The 24,361-nt window shown below is 38.0% G+C and overlaps 1 protein-coding gene across 1 annotated transcript in view; it reads left to right on the forward strand.

The window, feature by feature from the left end:
• The window catches only part of LOC124051469 (astrotactin-2-like), a 237,289-nt gene that overhangs the window by 39,032 nt on the left and 173,896 nt on the right, over positions 1-24,361 (forward strand). The window contains exon 2 of the mRNA XM_046374872.1: positions 147-334. Within this exon, the coding sequence (XP_046230828.1) occupies positions 147-334 (188 nt within the window). The remainder of the gene's footprint in view (positions 1-146; positions 335-24,361) is intronic.

Genomic DNA, 24,361 nt, shown 5'->3' on the forward strand with positions numbered 1-24,361 from the left:
ATTTGGTTGTTGGTTGTTTCTTTTAATTTTTCACATAATAAGGTTTGGAAAATGTGTACTTCATACACTGTTTAAATGACAGTGTTTCATGGATTCAATGTTAATCTCACAAACTGCTCCTTTTCTTTCTGTTTCCTTCTCTTCAGAGATGTCAGGTACGGGAGAAGATATTTCACAGGTACACTGGAAACAACAGTGGTTGGAAAATGGAACGCTGTACTTCCATGTGTCCATGACTGAGTCTGAGCTTCTAGCCCAGACAACACAGCCCACTGCCCGGGAGCCTGCTCATGTCCTACATGAACACATGCATTTGCTGCACATCTCAGTTATGGTAAGTTTTGAACACCTAAGCCTAGAAAATGTGGTTGTTGAAACCGTCATTAATGCATGTGGAAACTACATACAGAAAAAAAAAACACTTTGCTGGCAGTCTTTTGTGGGTGTGTGTGATGATTCTGAACGTTTTCATGGCATGTCATAACTACGGTTTTACACTCAAAAGTCAGTGTCATGTAGTGTTGTAACTGGTTAGTGAGGACCATTTCAGTCTCTATATGGAAAGATATATCGTTTGGTGGTTGTTATATTTTTGTCAAGATTAAGAAAGGTAACACCAGAAAGTGGCAAAGCTTAAATGTTTAAAAAGTGGAGAGAGATACATAAATAATCTATTCACAACATATAACTCTGATGATCTCTCTGTCGTAGTTGTTGATACTCCTATTAATCTTTAAATTTTAATCTTCTAATTTTGTTGTTAAGTACACTGAGACACCTTGGTGTAATGATACACTTAAGATATGCATGGACTCACTCCTCATTGTATAATGAGTGTGCTGAAGTTGTTTTCTCATAATGTTTGTCCTCTTTGGTAGCATTAAAGCCTTTTTCACAGGAAGCATTAGAGTTAGTGGTGCTGATACAGTGAGTGGACAGAGTAAAGACTTTGTAGACAAGATGTCTAGTGTGGAGGTTATGACCTTCAAATGTCAAACTAGCCTGGCAAAGGCAAAGCTACAGTAGCACAGCTTACCCCGGCATGTACCTCTTGGTATATTACAGTTTTATTAAAGTTCTGGCTGAGGAGATGCTATGAGGATGTAGGGTGAGTGTCAGCGTATTAAAGTGTGCTGTTACCAGCTGGTAGCAGGTAAAGCAGTGATCTGTGAGAGAACTGAGTCGTCTTTAGGATTGAGCTCGAGCTCAGTACTGTACTCCTGCATGTGTATAAGTCGTGTTTTCATTGCCTACTTCAGCTTTATGATTGTGGCATATAATGATTTGCTATTGATTTAAATCTGCTGAGACGGAATTGTCTTATTAACATGCACGTGTACACAATGCAGCTGAGAACCATTTTTGCTCTGCAGCATCCATTCTTGAATTTCCCTCGGGATCAATAAAGTATCTATCTATCTATCTGTTCACTAAAGTATTCTCTCCTACTTCCATGTTCATCACTTTATGAGCTTTAATTGACCATCCTCTCTGTCTCCTTGCTTTTTAATGTACTTGCTACATCATCTAGCCTTTATAGATGTGAAGTGTTACATCTCTTCTTGCTAACTTGAAACTTGAATTTTTCCGGCTGTGTTCTCACTGCTCTCTCCTTCTTTCCCAATTGCTGTTCTTGTCACTTCATTCCTTCACTTTCTCCTCAAGCTTCAACTTTTCAGGTCTCATGCCTCACACCTATTCTGTTGTTAACTTTTGTCTGCCTCACCTCTCCTTGCACATCCCACCCCCTTCTCTATTTCTGTCTCTGTGCACCATCTCCTCTCGCTATCCTTTCCATGTTCCTTTGAATCCTCTCACCTCTCCTGCTCACAGCCCCGCCATCCCCTCTCTCACCCTCAAAACACTTGTGGTGACAGTTTATTTGAGGGGGTGTGCGTCACCCTGTCATGACTGAGTCATAGAAATTTACATAACCATGAATTAAACACCATGAATGAATATGACCATATGTCATGTTGTTGTTTGTGTCACTTTCAGTGCAAAACTGACACTGAAACTAAAAATATCTGTTTTGACGACTTTACATGAACTGTAGTGTCATTGTCACATTGTTTTTCCAAAGTTGCAGTTGTTTGCATGTATCTTTTACTTTAACTTTATTATTACTGTGTGTACTGCAATCACATGATTGCATAAACCTTTATTCTAGATATAAAAGCATTTGACAGTTAAGTAACATTGAAAGCTGCCAAGACATGTTTTTGACAGACTTGGTCCCCTGTGTCAAGTTGTCAAAATGGAGAATCTCTGGAGCAGTGTCAGCTTGGCACTAAAAGTGACATAAAGAGAAAACGATGATAATAATAGTTGTAAACATTCATGAAGTTGAAGTTTAGTTTCATGTCTGTTTTTTTTTTGCTCTGTGTGCATGCATTCAGATAAATTAATGGACTTGCACCTTTTCTCTTTTCATTCTTTTTCAACTTTGTTTCTTTCACTGTGCAGCTCATGACTCTCCTTTCACTGCTCTGGCATGTCTGTGAATATGAGTATGATAAAAGGTACAAATCATAGTTTTGGGAGAAGGGAGAAGGCATTGATAATCTTTTATATCAGTACATCTATTTTATTTTCAATGGGAGACAGATTTTTTTGTATGGGCTTTTTTCACTGCAGACATTTGACTTGTTGAAGGCACATGTTACAAATAACCTTAATAATGGCTCTCTCCCACTAAGCCATCACAGTATTACAGTGAGCAAAGTGAACAATACCAGGATCCTGAACGAAAACAGCTTAATGGAATTCATTCATTATCAATTTATTATGTACCCCATCTTCTTTCATTGGGTCAATGTGAAAATGTTCTTTGTGAGAAAGGCTTAATCATTTTCTGCATATTTCTTTCAGATTAAAAGCATTTCCAATGCTTTGAAGCAGTTTCATGCCTGTTTGTGTTCCTTCATATAGTGGATCACAGAGTCCTGTGCACTCCTTTAGTATCAAGGCCAGCTTTTGGTCTGAAATGGAGCACCAAGTCTCTAAAGTAAAACCAAATAAAACTGAAAACTTAGTTTCCCATTACCAGCTCATTATTAATCAAACAAAATTTAATTAATAAACTTTCTAAATCACTTGAACAATGAGACCTTTAATATGTTTATAAGCTTTCCGATTCATGGACAAAAAAGTTTACTTCAACAGCAAATCTGACCCTTGTGTCTGATACGTACAGTTTTTATTTTTATGCTGTAGACTAATCTTATGTTGGTAATCTGTATTATATTTCAGATTTTTTTTCTGGATTATAGTTTTGGTGTGTCCATTTTTGGTCCATATATTTCTGTCCACTGGAACGGTTTTCTTTCTGTTTATGTGCATTAGTTGTTTAAAATGGTGACAACTCCAGAGTGTAGCCTGGCTCTCACCCAGTACCCAGTGAATGTTGAGATAAGCCCAAGTCTCTTGCTCGTCAAGCACAGAGCAAACCGTTATAATGGATTTGTGTTTCTTTTGTTGTGTGTGATACTGAATTAATTAATTATGATATTGTTCTAATTATTATAATAATGAATGATTATCGCTCTCCTCTCTCTTCCTGTCTTGGCTTCATCTCAGTCTCCTGTGCTTCACATTCGCTAATACATCTTAGGTGTTTCCGCTTCCTTTGTTGCTCTCATCTTCAAGCCACGTACTCGATTTAAGAACACCTCACCTTCTTTCTGTGCATGTCAGTAAAGCACAAGAAACTTTCTTTGCTCTGGAGTGCCACTAGCAGCAGATAAAGGGTCAAACCACTTCTGGTAGACTCAAGAATGTGACTGTGTGTCACATTTAAATGTGATGCAGTTTAAATTACATGAAATGCTCACCTTTCATTGTATTTTGAACACAGGAATTTATCCTCTAGTGGAAGTGTATGGTATATGTCATCTAGATGAAAATCGATTTAATATTGCATTGATTTTTTTTTGATCGGTGGCTGTAAACTCAAAACTGACAAAACATCACTTTTTACGTTGAAAATGCTTGTTTGCACACAGTTGTCTGTTTACACATGCACCAAATACAGAGCAACATTAGCATTTTTTGGAGTCGTGTGTCATATGAACATTCCAGTGAATTGCTCTGGGTATATTTCAATGTTCGTTCTTCTTTTGATGCTGATGAGAACAGTGAGGGTGAACCTAAAACAGTAAAGCTACAGGCCGTCAAACCTAAACAATAAGCTGAAAGATGCTGAATCGCTTTGTGGGGCTGAAGGGGACCGCAGGGTTGGATGATAACTGTGAGAAGGAGGGAAAGCAGAGAGGAAGCACATCGAAGCAGTCAGGATGGGACAGAAGGTGTTGTGGTTTGTCCTCATGGCCCCAAGGTGTCTCCTGGCTTTTTGAGTGAACATCACGGTGTCTGATGCTGTCAGTTCTCACCCAGAGTGAAGTGTGAGCACTCTATTCTTCTGGCATTGGGCTGTCAGTTTCTCACTCAGTCAAGTAATCTTTTTCCCAACTCCCTGCTTTTTCGCTGCCCTTCCCCTACACTGTCTCTTTGTCATATGACAGCAGCAGATAGAGACAGGTATCAGTTTTAACACAGATTTAAATGACAGGACTGAAACTTCTTTGTTATAGTGACACTTGATGGTACAGTGACAGTATATTTTAAATGCCTACAATTAGAGCGAGTTCCCTGCAAACCCTTGTGGAGAAGTGATCACACAGAGATACCTTCCATTTTGAAGCTTTATATGCTCATTATCTTTATTCAAGGCACTTTTCTGAAATATATATTTTTTTAAATGTCAGTTTTAATTAGCAACTTTTTAACAATTCATTTGCCTACTTCAACAGCTGCATCTGAAAGACCCACAGAAGTGTGATTTGTTGCATTAGTTAACAAAGGCACAGACACTTCCTACCTGCCACATGCAGTCTTTGACACTTAAGAGGAAGCCTTGTTATGTTACACTTACACTGATAAATTACATTATAGCAATGATAATGAGGATAGTATTTTAAGTACAAATATGCTTCAGATACTTTGCACAGGCTTGCATAGAGTACAGTGTGCATGTTTGAAATCATTCGATCATGTTTGACATACTATGTCAACTCTAGAGCCCCTTCCCCATGCTTGCACACACACACACACACAGTCTTGTTTATATGGATTCATTAACAAAATGAAACATTAATAGTCATATTTCAAGAATCAAAAAAAAATCTTTATCTTTCCCCCCTACCACATCACCCTTTGTTTTCTATGTCTATGACTATGACTGATTACTGTTATCTGACATATCAACATTTTGCTGCATTTTCAGCAACATACAGTATAATGTCCAGGCCATGCTTTGCACAAGTTAGCTGTGAAAGCTTTCTTCCAGAAAGCTCTTTGAAACACGTTTAACCCACACCATGATATTTTTTGTAAACATCATATTTTTGTTAGGTTGTTAATCTAACCAAACCACAGACTTAAAAGAAAGCCCTGTGTACAACTCACTCACACACAGCACCTCACTGGCCTATCTGGCGTTGTTAGTCTTTAGCCAATGTGCTTTCTGATAGAAAGTGCTATAGGCATTCTGTCAGAAATTCTCCAAGGCTAATTTCTCCCATGAGCTCATGCCTTGAGGCGTTTATCTGAACACATTTGATTTGAACCTTGTCATCAAAACTATCAGACATCCTTTAGCATTGTCATTTCCTCGGTTATGCTATTGCTATGATTTTGTATGTTATGGTTGGCTTTTTGTCAAACTGCTTTTAGCCTTTGCTCTGCTCTTTTTCATGTGTACCTTTGAGGGATGTTCTAGTAGGGGCAAAACTATGATGGTAAATCATTGGAAGTGTAGTCTTCTATACATCAGTATCAGTGAAGGGTTTCATTGCAGTTCACTGCAGCCTGTCACTGTCTTAAAAATAGTAAAATCTAGTACTGTGCTACTACTTTTTCTTTAACCTACATTTCCAAAAAAAGGGAACATTAGAGGCAGGGTTATAAGAAATATGAAACTCACACAGTGTAATAACTCTGTTAACACTATTGGAGGGAAAATGATTGAAAGAATTTAAAACATTTCAGAAACAACTTTCACAGTTCTATAGAAAGGAAATGGGGGGAAAAAAATAATAATGTGATTCATGGAATTACAGGGCAGCACGGTGGTGCAGTAGTTAGCACTGGCCTCTCATAGCAAAAGGGTTCCAGGTTCGAATCCCGGTCTGGGCCCTTCTGTGTGGAGTTTTCTCCGGGTCTTAGCAATCCTCCCACAATCCCAATAAACATGCACATTAGGTCAATTGGTTTCTCTACATTGTCCCGAGGTGTGAGTGTGTGGTTGTCTGTCTTCATGTCAACCTTGCGATTGCGATTTGTACTCCGCCTCGCGCCCGTAGTCAGCGATAGGCTTCAGCTCCCCTGCAACCCTGACGGATAAGCGGTATAAAAAATGAATGGAATTATTAACATCCAACACCAGGCAACAACCAGGCACTTTGACTCCAAAAAATGAGTCACATTGGTTGTTTGATCAGATCGCTGAGATGTCCTGAAGCGGGGCCTTAAACAAAGTCCCCATCCCACAGCTAAGATGGATCACAGAGAAAAAGCAATTTCCTCCACTCATTGAAACCTGTACACTGGAAATCATCTGTGATGCACAATGCATGATGCAATATAGAAAGTTTTTTGGGAAAAAATAATTATAGGTGAGACACAATTGCATTCCCTTTTCACCAGTTACTGGGAATGATATAATGCAGAGAAAATTTGAATACTCAGAGGAACTCAGAGGAAGCAGCAATCAGTCACATTGTGTGCAGCATTGAGGAGGATTTTTCAAACAAATGACATGTTTGAGTTCACTGGGAGGACAGGTAGTATTTTTCCAAAATGAGATGCAATAAAGGCTGGCAGTTTAGAGCCTTTCATATGCCATGTTACAGAACATAATCATCTATTCCCTGAGATCTTGGAGTTTGTACGACAACACAAAATGTAAATTAGACACGTTTCATTGACTGTCTGGACATTATGTTGAATACCCCAGTTAGCCGTTCACCAAAACAAAATAAAAGACCAAAAAACTAAAGTGAATAGAAAACATTCCATTTCTTTTTTAATTCAGGCTGACTCATTTCTTATAATTGAGCATATGCCTGGGGTTGATTTAATATTCCCGAGCTTACACAATGTGAAAGTACGACTACTATTCTTATCTATGTCCTGATAGATATGCACGAAGATACCGTGCACCCTACATGGTTGAAATGGCGTCCTTATAATTAAGCAGTCACTGGTGATATATGATCATCAGTGCAGTGGGTCAGCGAGGCATTTGAGACAATTGTGGCTCCTGTGGAATCAACTCCATAAATTAATTTTCACCATGCCTTGGCATAAGCAGGAATAATGCTGCTGTGGATGAGGACATTTGCAATTATTACATTAAAGTCTAAGTGAGTTACATTTTAATTACTTTAAGCTTCAATTGTTTCAGTCACCTTTTGGATTGTATAATTTTATACATGGGTGTTAATGTGCCATGAATGCAGAATCAGTACCAGGATTTACTGGTAGCCTGCAGCTTAAGTGACTGACCTGATGCTTCTAGAATCACAAATCATTAGAGTGAGTTTGCCCTTAATGACGCTTCTTTGCATCATCGCTGCTCAGTAATGATTAAACTGTACTTGCACATCACATAAAAGTTTTAAGCATCTCTGGCACAATGTGCTCATTCGCCAGCTTCTTAGCATGTAGCACAAAACAATTGCAGTGACTCAACACTGAACAGTGAGAATAACTTCTGAACAACATCTGTTGTCCTTAATTTCCTGCTGGTCTCAGAGGCATCACACTCTTATAGTGTTATGTTACATGTATCCATTTTACATTGTTTGTGCTTCTTTGTGACTTAATAAACTGTACAGACAATAAAACATGTCTTCATACAGAAATAACAATATATTTGAGGTTATTAGCTTGCAGAATGACCCATATGACACATCTTAAAATAACTTCTGAGCATTTTTTGGACTTCCTCACCACCTCACACTGCCCCAGTCAGGATAACCTCATATAACACTGTTTAATTAGTCTGTCTTGTGAGGGACTTTTTAAAGAGTATTTTATATAATTCCTTTCATTTATTATTGTTACAGTAAAACCAGACACCTCTGAAAAAGGTGTTGCTTTTCTCTTTGTTATTAGGTCTTGGTTATGATAACAACTATGGTGATGTTAGCTAAAATGGTTTTAATTTTGTTGTTTGTTCTTTTAGAGTTTTTCAGTAAAAACAACAACTACTTTCTGTGGGTGGACATAAAGCTGATGAGAGTAGCGACACTGAATCAAATAAAGTAAATTTGCTGGCTGAAAGAACAATGAGCTGAAAGATGCTAAAAGGCTCCATAAAGTTGATGAGAACGGTAGAGTTGATTATTAAATCTCTGTAGGTTCACATTGTAGTCTTTTGACCCATTGGTCATATAAAAATAATGATGATACTGATTATTAGCAGCTTTAAGTTAAACAAAATGGATTAGTTCATGTGAATGATGAAATAGTCATCAATTCTATACATCAACAGAGGGAGGGTGCTGTGCTCTAAAGGGAACTCTACATTTAAGTGGGCACTTTGAAAAGACAAGTGTTAAATGTGAGGGATATTGTACTTGGGGGGATCTCCAACTTGTATTAGGTTATTGTGTTTTGTCTGAGTAGTTTAAATTGGAAATATGCATTATTGTTATTAGTCCACTGAAATAGTAATTAGCCCTGGTGAAATGTTTATGGCCATTCTGATGTCAAGTGGGGAGCACTCTCAAAATGAAATCATGTTAGCTTTTTGATTAATTTTCTCTTTGCTCATACTCCATGTGCACAGGATACACTGTGTGCACAGCAATCATGGCATTCTCTAAGCTTCAACATGATGCTAATAGTGATGTTAATATTGCTCACCTCATTAGTCTAACATAAGATGTGTTCCTTTGAGTTAGTTATTTATTTGGCTTTTAGGGGTCTCTAACAGGCCAACTTGTTACCATGTTACTCTGTGAGATGCTGTTAAAGTTCCTTCCTTTGAATCCAATTTCTGCTGCGTTAATTTACAGGACAGTAATAATGGGATTATTATTAATAATATTATTATCTAAAAACATATGTTTTAGTTCAGTAATAAAAAAAAATATTGATTCCTTAGTGAGCATGGCATTCAGCTTTTTGCTGTTGTCTCCACCTCAATGAGTTTTAATTCATTTAGTTTTGTGAAGAACTGTACCTCATCAGATGAGTTTAATGACCTAAATCAAATTGTAAATAAAAAGCTGCTGAAGGAAATTACTACTGAATGATGAAACAAAGTAACACTGCAATGTATAAAAACTGAGAATGGAAAATCTCTATTCTAACGTCTAGTAGGTTATAGGTTTAAGGTCGGAAGCATTGTGTGAAAATATGTCAGTGATCCCAGAGGCCTAGCTGGTATATCAATTAGGGCTGGGACTGCGTTAACACGTTAATATCACATATGCATTAACGTGATAATTAATTGATGCTAGGGATGGGAAATATGGACTAAAAAATGTATCCTGATAGTTTCTGGTATTAATCACGGTAACGATAAAAATGACGATAAATAAACACCAATTCAGCCTAATCTTTTAAACTATAAATCTATCGCCAAAATAATAATAAAGGCTACTAAACTACATCAATTAAGTTCAAGTAGTACACCTGTACTGCAAAAATGTAGTGAGTGACACCGAACAAACAAGTCTGAAATGTGAGAACGGAATCTATCATTTATTAAAAATGTATTAAAACTTTCTATCTATCTATTCTATCTATCTATGAATAGATAGATAGATAGATAGATAGATAGATAGATAGATATAGATATTCTTTTTGTTTTTCAGTGTATGATTTGTGGTATGGCTAGCCTAAGCCATACCAATGCAAAATTTAATCACTGGATGGATCTCTTGATTCCTGGTGAAAGAAGAAGAAGAAGAAGAAGAAACCTGTGATTTAACAGTTGATCCAGACTTGAAATGATGATGTGGCGCTTCAGTGCGGCAGCATGTCATATGATGTCATTTGATGCCCCAAGCACACATTAGTTGTGCTTAGGCAAGTTTTCGGGTAAAACATGGATTGCTGCTTCTTAGTGTGTTCCTTCACTTGATTCCTTCTCCTGAAAAGAACAACACTCGCTAGAGGATATCTTTTTGAAATAATTACTTTATAAAATCTTGAATGTGGGTTGAGGGTAATTTTCCTTGTTCAACACGACATATAGATACATTCCATCACCAGACCCAAAAGGATGTCAAGCTACAGTAGCTAGGATGCGCCAAATTGAGGGAGGGAATGACAGAGCTGGCACCTGACAATAGAAGAGGATGTTTTTCGTACCCAGATGCATGTATTGCGATTAGTAAAAAAAAAAATTATAATAATTGGACCTGGGAAAACTGGGCATTAACCAGTATGGCACTGTAGTCTGGCAGACATGTAGCTGTCAGAATCATCTTCAGTTATTTTACAGCTGTTGTCTTCCAAGACAAGTACTGTTTCCAAGTTAATTCATTGCAAGGCATTTTAATATGTGACAACAATAACAATGTCCAGGGCATTCAGCTTTCTCCTCAAGCTCTCACACTAACCCACTGCATGCTGCCATGGGGAGCAGCCTTTAGCTCTGTCCCATGATGAATCTCTAGCCCTTTGTCCAGAGGGGTTATTTATTAGTGTACGTTTCCCAGTGTTCTCCATACCATGTCTGACATTTGAGGTCTTCTGAAAGTCAACGAATAATATTTTCTCAAGTTAAAGATCATTGGGACCTTTTTGGATTTATATGATCATTTTCTCATAGATGCACTCTTCTCCGGTACAAGCCTACACTCCAAGATAAGCTGATGATGACTTACTGTCATCAAGGTTTCACCGGGGACACAGAGGAGGCCGAAGAGCCACCATAGTTCAGTTTGTGCACAAGCACTGACCTGGCATTAAAAGGAGGTTGTTCCATGTTGGTCTCCTGCTCCTTTGCTCTTTTTGCACAAGGAGTTGATCTTTATTATACCCTCATGAATAACATAAAGCTTTTTATTTGCTCCTGGAAATGTGGGGCTTCTCTTCCTTTGCAGCAATAAAGTTAGAAGAACTTGGCCTTGTGTGATAATCAGCAAGGAGTGTGTGTGCTCGTCTCTCCCTCTCTGCTGAGACACAACTGAAAAATATGTGGAATAAGAGCATTAGATCACAACCACAAAAAGCTGTGATGCTTTTTAAAACATTGCTGGCATGTTCTTTTGGCTGTGGCTTAGGGAGTAATAATAATAATAATCACAGTAATCACTGCTGATTGCGAGCCAGGCGCAGAGCTTCGCATCAGGGCATGCTCTGTGTGAACAGTCCAACTGGTTAACGCGGGTTGCTGAAAGGAATCCGGCAGCGCTACCAGGTGCTTTGCGATGCTTCTGCCTCCTCCCACTGTTAGTCTATAATAACTGTTGATGGTAGCTCCAAGCAGTGGGGTCAGTTTCTTTATTTATTTTTTTTTTTTTCTGTGTATTTCTGTCCATGCTGCTGTTCTTGCCTCCTTACATGGTGCTCATTAAGACTCTACTATAAGCATGGATGTTTAATAACAGCACACCATATGCATTTATAAAGAGAGAATACTACAACTCTAATAATAGTATTATATTAATAATACTTCAGCATCCACATGGCTGACGTAGTCATTTATGTTTTCTTGTCCTGTTATAAATTTGTAAGAGGGAATTTTATTGAGTGGCTCCCTCTTCTCCAGAAAGGCAACTTGCTAATAGGTTGGTGCTCACTTAAAAGAAAAAGTTAGTGTTCTCCCCTTTGTACAATGTACAGTCACATTGGGGTGACCCCGTCGTCCGCAGGGACTCTCAGATTGTGCTTAGTTGCAGGAGTGGGCTTTGGTGTCCCTATTCTAGGCTAAGTTCATTTTGGTTCTTGGTGGAAGTCATAGGGGTCTTTTTGAAAGACTATTTGTCCTCTCATGAAACTATTTTACCCTGCAGTGAGCATTAGGGGTGACATTAGAACTTACCTTGCAGCTAGAACAACAACAAAAAAAAATCAGCTATCAAGAGGACACAGATGGTTTATATTATTTATTTTAGATACTTGATTTATTTTCTAATCAGGGTTTTTTTGTGTTTGCTATACAGTTTAATTATGTTAATTCAGTACTGCCTTCTGCTACTATTGAGTATTATGGCTGTATAAGGATGGGTCTGTTTTTCTGGGTTTGGGCATTTTACAGTGAAGGGAAATCTTTGCTTTAGCATACTAAGACGTTTTGGGCAATGCTATGCTTTCAACTTTGTAGCTACAGTTTGTTGAAAGCCATTTTCTATTCCAGCATGAATGTGCCCCAGTGCACAAAGCAAAGCTCCACAAAGACATGGTTGGATGAGTTTGGTGTGGAAGAACTTGACTGACCTCAAGTCCTGACCTCAACCCCATCCAACACCTTTGGGATGGACTGGAACGGCGACTGCAAGTCAGGCCTTTTGGTCCAACATCAGTGTCTGACCTCACAAATGCTCTACTGCATGAATGGGCAAAAATTCCCACAGAAACACTCTCAAATCTTGTGGAAAGCCTTCCCAGAATAGTGGAAGTTTTTATAGATACAAAGCTGTTTATGTCTTTAGAATGTAATGTCACTGAAGTTGTTGTAATGGTCAGCTGTTCCAATGCTTTTGTCTTTATAGTGTGTGTGGAGGCATTTATTTATGGGAGCAGAAACTGTCTGAGTTTACAGATTTTGCAAATGGAGAAACATCAGAATCAGAATTCCTTTATTCATCTCCGAGAGGAAATTCTTTTTTGGACTGACATTGCACTTGCAGTTTTCCCATCCAAGAAAAGAAAGTGAAAGATATAAAAAAGGATAAAAATCTAAAATAAGTATAAAAACTAAAATAAGTCTAAATAAATATAAAACGTGTCTGTTCTTTAGTCTGCTGTAGTCTGTTCTGCTGAAAGATGAGAAAAAGGATTTTTGACTTATTTCTACCAGATAAACATGCGTTCATCTGCACCTTCCCTACTTGGCCATCAAGTCAATGGATGACCTGCCTCACCACCTCGCTAATTGTTCTTAACTAGAGCCATTAGTGCTGTGACATGCTGTTGGGGATGATACTGTTAATGTAATTAGGAAACAAGGAACATTGTGTTTCATAATTGTCTCCTTATAAAGTCATGTCTGCTGCATGGTTCAGTCAGCTATGTCTTCTTCCTTTAGATTTATCATCAGCTTCCAAAATATATGGAATCTCTTTTGACTGCCTGAAACTCAGCCAGAAAGAAAATGTTCTTTCATTGGGAAATTCTCATTATGCTAACCTTTTTTTTTTAAATAATTAATTAATACAGAATTTGACTCTTCTAATCTGTAGTAAACTGAGAAATTTCTTATTTGTTTATAAAATCATTAGTTTCTATCATTATATGTGTGTGTGTGTGTATATACATACTGTATATATGGTCTCTCCTCACTCATCCTGAGCATGGATATGAGGCCAGTAGTACACTTGGGGCTAGTATAAAAAGTGTAATTTCCTTTAATTAGTCCATAAGGAGGACATGAGCCTTGTTATGGACCACTAATCACTATAATCTTCCACAGCAAATGACACAATACAGCAGGTCAAGGTGTTCCTTACATGTTCTGCTTGGGCCTGGCTCTGTATCTTACTTGTATCCATAGGGGAGCGAATGGTACAAGCAGCTCTTCACAGAAGCTTCCTGGCATGGTTCCCACATGTTCTCATTCATAGCTGCTCTGTTCCCAGATTTTAGCAGAGCACTAAACACATGGTCAAGTACCATGCTGCCGCTTCAAGGACTGTGCCACTGTCATGATGGCTTGAGTCCAGTCTTGGGTTGTATTATGAGTGCAGCCAAGAAAGGGCTGTTTCTTTGTCTTTGACTTTAGTTTTAAGTTTAAGTTTTAAGTTTAAGCAATTTGGACATTTGTACCTCCATTATCTTCTTCTTTGTCAAATTTATAGTGGCAGTTCTTGAATTCATGAATTGGTTATTTCCATGTCCTTTCCTAGGGCACATTAAATCATAGCCATCTGTATGCACAACATGTCAACACAACATTTTTTCACTCATATTTAGCAGGCTGCATATTCTCCTCCTGTTTTCAGACCTGTTCTACACATGCCAACCTGTGTTCCCTAAAGGAATCTATGTAGACATGGCAGGCAGACATAGGCATGTTGATATAGCTTCTTGTTGGCAAAGAGAGTAGTGGCTGCTGTACTTTTAACACTTGACAGTCTGTTGCACCACCTGTAGGCAATACGTGCAACAGCCACAGTTTCTTTTTTTTCTTCTTCTTCTGTCTTCTTTATTGTTGCGAGTTTTTAAGGGTTGTGCGTTTAACATGTACCACCTGTTAGCTTGAGTCAAATGAAAAGTCACACAAACTTCCACTGGCTATACTCAAACAGAAGCCTGCTTAAAATTGTAGCTGTCATTCATTTCCCCTTTTAAACAGCTATAAACCAGGTGCACATTTGTGCTATATCATGCACTTGGCCAGACAAGTGAGCCTTATTTCCAAAGAAGATATCCAAATCTGCTCAGTTAGGTCTTACAGTCCTGTTACCCCTTACTCAGAGTCGCTGTAAAGAGGAGACAAAAAGCATTTGTAATCACTGCCCAGTGGTGCAACAAACTGTTTGCAGCAGCTAATACATTCCACTCTGCTCAATATAGCATCTGCCATTCAAAACTGTTGCTCTGCTGCTACTTTTCTTGCTCTGAAGTGGTACATGAACTTGAGGTCTTAAACTGATACTGTGACTCTGCTGTTGGACATTATGGGGATTCCCCGGTTTTAGTGGTAATACATGGGTGACTTTGTTTCATTGTTTATTATAGCTCATTTTGTTTCAGCTGTGCTTAGCACACATCTATTGATAAAAATATAGTTTATACAATAGGCTTTGATTTGACCTGGTCTCTTGCTCAAAGACTTGAATCCTGAGATGGACCTGAGACCTGAGAATTGACAAAAAAATGGAATGTGGCATTCCTGCTATGAGCGCAATATGGCTGCCCACTTTCTTTTACATGCACAGCATGTGCATGCTTCAAAACACAAACAAATGTAATAGAGCACTCATTGGCTTAACAAGTGTCATGACCAAAGCAAATTAGCTCTCTTCAGACTTTCAGATGCTGTGCAAGTTTAAGAGGGAGGACACTATGAACAGAGACAAAACTCAGTTAGGAGTGTTCGCATACCCTCCCCCTCCCCCCATCTTTGTTTTTTTTTCCCCTCATTTTCTTCTGCCCATTCACTTCTCTCTGTCGGTTCTGTTGCCTGGGTAACAGTTACCGATGGAGACCAAGAGTTCGGGGACAAAAGAAAAGTCTGGTGAACAGAGAGGATTATTGAAAACTGTGTTCATTGTCTGCACACGCCTGTGTATGCAGGTGTAGATGCTTGATGATGTGTTGGTTGTGTAATTGTGGAGAGAGGATATAGATTATTTATAAAATAATTTAACTGTGTTTCATAAGAATCTTAAATATCCCTTCAAAAGACATGTTGTACTGTACTTGTAATGGCTCACCGGATTTTTTTATTTTTAACGGTGTGTGTGTGTGTTGTGTTTTTGTGTGTGTGTGTGTGTGTATATGAGTAAATTTCCATTAAAGCCTGTTTAATCAATATATTATTCAAGGAAAATGAAAATGAAACACTTCATGGAAATTGTAGACTTGAACACCAACGGTAATGCAGAAATATCTAATTGCAGCTTGAAAATTGTGACCTGTCTCCCTTCCTGTAATTGACCGAAAATACAGTCCCAGATTTAAACACATATAATTAGTGCAATGTTGACCTGACAATTTCAATATTTATAATGAATATATATATATATATATATATATATATATATATATATATATATACACACATACATATATAACTTTTTCTTGTGTCAGTGTGATAGTTTTTTCTTCTGAAAATTTCTCACATGGGTTTACTTTGAAGTGCATAAACATGGACCATTGACTGACTCTCAGATTTGCTCTAATACCTAGCAACCAGGCAAGAGAAGACATTTTGAAATGAGCGTATATTTATTGCAACCAAATGCACGTGTTAAGTTGAGGTGCTTCTTTGTATGCTGATGCATCTCTTCAGGGACATTTACTGTTGGGAAGACCATCCCCACTACATATCTCATTGATCTCTCTAAACTCGAAAGATAACAGTGCCGGGCCCTGCCATACTAACTACCTTAATCTGGCAGACAAGCAGTCTTTTTTCTCATTTCCTCATCTGCGTCTATATCTCACTATCGATTCATCCCAATACTTGCTGTTCTTTTAATAGCTCCTTGAAACACAGTGATTAAAGTCTTAGGGAAATCTCCCATTAATGTATACTTGAACTGCTTGTTTTCCCTCCCCTTAGTGCTAATGATAGCAGATGTGTTTTGCTAGCAGCCATTAATGACTCAAGCACCAATTGGGAACATCTGTGCGATTTGAATTAAGCTTGCAAGTGTTATTCAGACCTATGTTATCTATTATGCATTTTCAAAGCAATCTGTATCCATTAGATGCTGTCACTGCAGGAAATGTGTATTTCCATTTCTTCCCCCCTCCTCCCAAACCTTATTAAAAGACAGACAGAAAAATAGACATGTTCCCTACAGGTGTAACTCCAGACCTTGAGGAAAGCAAATGTCAATAGTTACGTTCTGTACCGTGTATAAAGTGAAATATGAGGTGTGGAGCTGCCAGTGAAGTGAGGAGACATTGTTGTGATATAAGGGGATTAGGAGAGACCAGGGATGGAGGTTTGAGGGGGGAGAGCATAGGAGAGAGGGTGAAAGTGAGTTTTTGATTGCATCTGGCACGAATGGACAAAGACTACCTTTGCCTTCAGCTGCTGGCGCTCGCTGACAGGTCCACTCTCACAAGCTGCTGTAGTAACACTTCGTCGACAGCTGCAGATACAAATAAAGGCCTCACTTCAAGCTAAACGACAGGGAATATAACAAGGGCTGAGCCCCCAGCTGCCTCTGATGGAGGTAAACGGGCACAAATGCACTATAACACATAAAAACTCTTATAATCACACAAAGCTCCATTGCACCCACCAGCTTTCAAAGCAAGGATATTTCTTTCTTTAGCGGAGAGCAAAGTGACTCATCTGACATTTTTGGTTTCATGTTTATTTGGTACACTGTTAAATACCACACAATTGCTCCTGATGGCACCGCAAAAAGCACAATCTGACTAATGCGTATAAGCCTTGAAAAACATTTTTCGAAAAATATGGGCCTCAAAGAAAAAAATTGACGGTGTGTGTCCTCAGTTATTTTACCACATGCCACTTTTGCACCGTTGTCCACACCCTGATGCATGTATGTTTGCAAAGGCAAAAAATCCATTCCCTGCACCTTTTACTCCTCAGTCCTACCTTTTTCTCAATCAAAGTCACCCCAAGGGCCTCATTGTACAGGCCTTCTTATTGCCTTGTTATCAACAGCTGTAGCAAGCCATATTGGCCCCTTGTGACACCGCTGCAAATATTGGCATTACGTTTCTAATCATATTTCCTTGTCTTAAATGTCACTGAGGTGAGTATGTGTGCTTACAGTTGGCTTGCACTGCCTCAGTGTGAATGTATCACTTATTTCTTCTAAAAGCAAATGAAAGAGCCATAATGTACTGTCGGTGAGTGGGGTGGTGTTACGCCGTGAGGGCATTGCAGTCTCTTCTTTTCTAGCAGTACTAATTTGCCACAGTAATGAGCAAGCAGCAGTGCATGGTCATCAGGCAATTATATTTGGTTACCATGCAAACAGTGAGCATCATGGGATGTCATTATACTGAGAAATATACCCAGACTTCATTACAATGGTGGGAAAAAAAATAAATAAATCAACAAATGCTGGCCATTTTCTAAATCAGACCCTTTTTTTCTACATGTGTGTGATTTTGAAATGCTGTGTCTTTTCTCAGGGGATGAACTCATGGGTAGCAAAGCATTCAGTCATCTTTTTTTCCCCACACAATTCAGTTGCCTATTTTTTCACTTAGTTGTTTTATTATTCATAAAGTGTAATTACATCAAATAAAACTCATGGAGAGATTCCATATTGTCTGCTCTGTAATTGTTCTGTTTGTAAAGTTCAAAATATACTTTTTTTTTTTTTTTTTTTTTTTTAATACAGTAAATCAAAAAAGAATTAAAGAATTTATTTACCTTGAAAATTATGCATCCGGAAAACAAACGAACCGGAGAAACAGAAAACAAAGATAACTGTTTTCATGAAGGCCAAAACAAATTTATGTATGATTATACTTTAAAATGCCCATTGGGTAGTCTAATGGAACATGCTGAACTGAATGCTCCATAGACTTTAGTAAATACAGCTTTTCTCTGTCTACCATGCTGTCCATCCATCGCTGCATGAGGCATAATGCAGAGGTTCCATTTCCTCTGTTTTGGAAAAGAACATAATTGTTGTCATTCTCTCAGAACTCACAGTTACTATTGTTATAAAATTAGTTATAAAAGAACACAATGTTACCATAACATACAGTTAATAGGAAACAATTGAATATTGAAGCTTTTGACGTGTAGAAATCAACAAAAATGCATGCATACCTTTTACAATAATATTGCAGTGTGTGTGTACTAATATGTACACACACACACTGCAATTCTGTAATATGTAATAAGCTACATTGTACAGAGACAATCATGCAATTCATAGTGCTCTCTTTGCTGTGTGGTATGGCTAAATGAGGAAAACAGTATATAACACAAACTTCACTTACAGTACAGTATCTTTTGAAAAATGACATTGCTCTTCAGGTGTAGTATATGTATAAAGAACTGCCCTTTCATGCCTGAGGTGTCATTTATCTCAGTAATCTACAATGTGGATGCAGACTTGATCCTTCAGACCCAGACCTTGGAGACCCTGAAGCATCCTTATTGTTAGGCTGGCTGAGAGAAGAAAGTGGTGTGTGCAGATCATGGGCTAAAGCTAGAAAAAGAAAAAGCCAGGGAGAGAGGTATTAGGTTGGCAGGAGCATCGCACTCGCAAATCAACCCTAATTCTCTGTTGTAATTCACAAGGCTAGGGCTCACGACAGCATTATCTGCCCTCAATTTTTTTTTCCCTGTGTGGATAGAGCATTGTTGCATGTAAAAGGGGAGGACAGAGAGGTAGAGTAATGAAGGGATAGGACTCAAGGCAATTGAAATGGGATGGGGAGTAGATGATGGAAACATGTATTAGTTCCCATGGCAAGAGGGACAAAATGGAAAAGTCGACCTGGTGCTTTCCAGTTAAGCAGTGGGAGATTTTCATTCAGTTTTCAATCACAGTGTAATCAGATTTTATGATTAGGCAGGGGCTTTTGGTCAGTGTAATTTCTCTGGTGATTTACATAGCCAAGGCTGTGGACTCTTTAAATTATTTTCTGTTACTTCAGAATATATCGTTTCACTTGCATCAAAAATCTTTACCTTGCGATTTGAAATATATTTTTTTGCATAGGCCTTTTAGAAATATTTTCCTTTTAATATAACGTGTCAAAATGACAAAACCAAACCTGTATTAACAAGAGCATACACTGTTGATAAAAAGGCATCTATGCACATATGCAGTATAAATGATGCTGGTTTAGTGTGTTTGTAAAAACTGTTGCACTTCCAAACTGCCATTAAGACTCACGTAAACTCACTTGGTAAATGAGAGAATCAGTTACTGGATGAATGACTGAGACAGGCAGCTGATCCTGTTTTTTTTTTTTCCTTTTTTTTTTCTTTTCTAAATTGTAAAATGTAAGTTGAATAGAATTAGTCAAAATACCTGCCAAAAATGTTCCATTCTACCATCTTAAAAGCCAGAACATGTAAAGCACATATTAGCCTGGGTACATTGGGTACACCATGTCTCTGTTATGGGTCTGAGACTACGAGTTCTCTCTCCATGTGCCCAGGTAATGGACAGCCATGGTTTTCTCCAAGGTGAATTAGCCAAGTGGAAACATTAACCAGGGAGCCAAGTCCTGTCATTCACGCTTCGACTTCTAGCTGGACAGAGAGAATAGGGAGCAGATGCTAGAGCACATGCCACTTTAACTTCCTGCTGGGGGAGAGTGATAGGAGAAACAGATACGACTCAGAAGCGGAGAGAGGTAAGAAAGAGTGGGAGGTTGACAAAAAAAAAGATGGTGACTGAAAAAAATAAACTGTTACAAAGGGTTAAAGAATGTTCTTCTTGAAGGTCTTCGCCTGACACAAATGAACACAAGAACATTAAAAATGTATTTTTTTTATATGACGTCCGCCCATTGACATGACTGCGTGCACACCTGTGTTTGTGCAAGCTTGCGTGGTTATCAAGTCCTTGTAGGAGTTTCATCTGTGGCTTTTTGTGATAATGCATGCACATCATCTGCTACTTTTGTTTCTGTTTGACTTTCTGAGCACAGTGACTGTTTCACAGTGCCGTTTGCTCCAAAACACACTCTGAAGATTGGTAGTCGACTTTCCCCTTGGAGCAGGAGGTGGATGGTTACTTGGGTTCATTGAGCCGTGGCCTCCACTGTGCACAGATGGTGGCTAAACCGCAGAGCATGTGCTGAATGTGTTGGCCCACAGTCTTGTTGTTTCTCTGCATAAGAAGCTTATTAGGATCATAAGGGAGTCATAGCTGTGTCAGAATAAACATGAAGGTCCAGTTTCTCTTCATCTTTATGCTCAGCAGGATTTAATGAACCAAGAGATAAGAGTGGATCAATAGAACCGATCATCGAACTTACTACTTACTTACTTTTGAAGGGCTCATTGTGGTTTGAGGGACTGATTGAGTAACATTTTCATCAGTTAAGTACAATTTGGTGGCCTGGACAACAAGGTTTTGATAGATAATCACATAATTATTTTTTAGATATGACTTTTTTAGATTATTTAAAGTGAATAGAAAAATTGCCTTATGCCTCATGAGAAAAGAAAAAAATAATAATTTCTATGTATTTGGGAAATGAGCCTGAATGCATAATTCATAACCAGATAAATGATTTTGCAGTTGTCTCATAATTTCTAATACAGAAAGGTGATAATTACAGTTTATGTTGTTTGTAGTGACTTTGTGCTGCTTATTTCTATTGTTAATACAAATACAATATGGATACAAAATATACCAAAGCAGCTGCCTAATCAGACTCCTTTTTTTCCTTTGTAAGGGCCAAAGTGAGGTAGCACATGTCTGAGAAATGCATGGTGAAACTGCTGTTTTTGTCATCAACAGAACAAATGCAAAGGTCAGATACAACACTATACAGGAAAAAAAAACATCACAGCAGAACTCCTACACAGACACACTCAAGATGTTTCTGCTTCTTTGCAAAATATTGCAGTGAATGCTGACCATATATCTTGCAAAACAACCTGTCCTGTTAAAAAACAGGAGTTAATATAATGACTTCCCATGCAAACCTAGGACAACATGTACATGTAAACGATTCAGGACATCAGCGATTCACTTGAGAAGAGGTCATTTAAAAGTGAATACCATTGTGTGCTCATCTTTTAAGGAAAAATAAGCCTACTACAAAAGTTTAGCACCAAACAAGAAATTCCATTTAAAATAGCTTGTGCAAATAATCTAAGTTACATGATTGAGTACAAACTTCAAGTTCTATTATAACTCTCAAACAGACTGGCACCTGAAATTTAAAACAGAATAATTTATGCCAGCCTTGTATGGCTTATTTCACAGCCTAACAAAACCCCTACCTTGCATGTAGCAACTTCTTTCATTAACACACACTAGAGGCTACAATTAATCAGTGATTGAATATCTTTAATTCACATTCACTTCAATCAAGCTTAATGATCAAGTCTAATGAGGTTTTGCTTTGAGTTTCTTAACCTCTTGACACTCTCTCTCCCTCTCTCTCTCTCTCCTTCTCTCTCTATCTTTACTACTTAAAGTTGTGAGATTGACTTTAAGCGGGTAGCTGTGTTCTCGCCATATTCATAAGTTTTCAACTTGACCCTGAAAGTTAAACAATGTCATGTAACTCAGCGATAGGGATGTTAAAAGTATTGCTCATTTGCCTTGCGTGGTGTTGAGTTGACCTGATGATAACTTTAGACATCAAATGTCAAAATTTATTTTTATGTTTTTAATTTCAAACAAATTTTAAAATACTTAAAAAAATACAAAACATTGAAATGAAAAATACATTTTCCAAGTATAACAAAAATCCTTTTCTCTTCCTATGAAATGATAAATATCTTTAATTGGAAACACTTACATAACTTTATCCAGTGAAATGTGATTTCTAACGAATGTGGTTAAGAATTCATTTCTTCATTTTACCTTCATCCTCCACCACTTGACCATAACAATGGCCACGGGTCCTACATCTTTGTATCACACTGTATTCATTCTTGTACTCTTGTGTAACATTGCTAACATGTTTGTTTTGCTCTCACAAGAATTTATTTGAACAAATGAGTTGTGTTACTGGCACAGCGAGGAAAACAAATGTTAAATCCTTTTATTATTTACAAAGATTTTCATCTAAGCTTCCAATCTAAACAATCCCTGTCCACCACGTTCATGCAGTGGTTGATATTTTAGGGCAATGTGTTTTGAATGTGGGAAAAAACATAATTTCTAGAATGCACTGGGCATATATTTGTATAACCTTTTATTTATTTTTATTTTATGCAGGGCTTTGTGAAATACAGTAAACACTATGAGAATATAAATACAATTAACATGCACCAGTAGGGGCATGATTTAATATTTTCTGAATCTTTATTTTGTACCTTATAACTTAGACTTCACTCGTTGCTTTTATATGCACTGACAAAACATTACAGACCTGCTGCTGGCCCTCTCCTTCTCTAGTTTTGAAATCACTGTCACTGCTAAGCCAAGGTAATAGTTTAATCTAAGGACTTTGCTGGTATTATGTCATTTGAGAAAAGGTTAGCAAAAGTGTTGAATAATTCAGTAGTGGTGTTTGTAGCCAAATTCTACATTCAATCTGTAAAAGAATGAGGATAAAAAGTAACTGAGAAGGGATGAAATGGTAGCAAGGAGGCTGGCAGGAGTTGATAAAAGGAAAGAGGCAACATGATCCACAGTAGAGAAAGAAGGGTTTATAGGACGTTAGAAAATGACAGGTAAAGAGCAGGGACAACAGGAAAAAGACGTGAAATATATAGAGTAAGGCTAATGGTGCAGAGAGAACAAAATGCCAGAGGAAAGAAAAACATGCAGTGTGATTTCAGATGGGAAATGGGACTATTATTCGGTTGAAAAAAAGGAATGCAAAGAAAGGAAAATATTCAAAGACTGAAGTAAACCCATACTACAGAGAAGAGTGGAATTATGGGGCTTCCAGCCACTCTCCTCCCCGTGAAGCCACTTAGGACTAAAGCAGCAGGGATTTGTAGGGTCCGAAGATGAACAGAAAACCCATTTTCCCTCGTGGCTACATCTGCCACTGTGAATTTATATGGCTGTTGTACTGAGGAGTGGAAGACAGATGTGATCAAACATGAAGGAGAATGGACACTGAAAGACACAGAGTCATCGAGAGGGAAACAGAACTGAAAGATGAGGATGGTGGGAAAGGCAGAGGAAATGACATGGGAAAGAAAATTTGAGAGAATCTTAAGGACGCTGATGTGACAGCGTCAAATTAAGAGGGCTATGAAAAGACAAAAGCTGACATGTGGTATAGCTTTTTAGTGGGAGTGCTTCCACTTTGCAGTGCTTTTAGATCTCTGTTGCTCTGTCGCTGAAGATCTCTGCTGTAATGGTACTATTATATTCTGTGTACCACTTGTGTTGTGTTAAAATTAAATGTCAGGAGGATGATTAGGTTTTTAATATCAAAAATGTCTTGGAACTTGGTGTAATTGTTAAGGATGCAGTTGCTATAAATTTTCTTCACGTTTTTCTTTTTCATTCACAATGAACAGGCATGTTACAGCAGTGTTGAGACAAAAACATCACCGAACTACAGAAAATATTTCTGTCTTATGTTTTAGTTTGCTGAAAGGAAGAATATTTTAAACTGAGTCTTCAGTTTCTCATCACTATTTTTCAATGGTGCTGCACAACCGCACAATGTCACTCCATTATCACTGTGCTGCTAAAATGAAACATAAGCCTTCATATGTTTATGCTATTCTTCAGCAGGAATTTATGTAGAAGTGCAGGCTAAGGGGAGTTTGGAGAGCTGCATTTCTGCAAAGCTGCCATCCTATTGGAGATTAATGAACAAGTTTGTCCGTAGTACTAGTCCT

This window comes from Scatophagus argus, chromosome 20 (genome assembly GCF_020382885.2).
Source record: "Scatophagus argus isolate fScaArg1 chromosome 20, fScaArg1.pri, whole genome shotgun sequence".
Classification (NCBI taxonomy): Eukaryota; Metazoa; Chordata; class Actinopteri; family Scatophagidae; genus Scatophagus; species Scatophagus argus.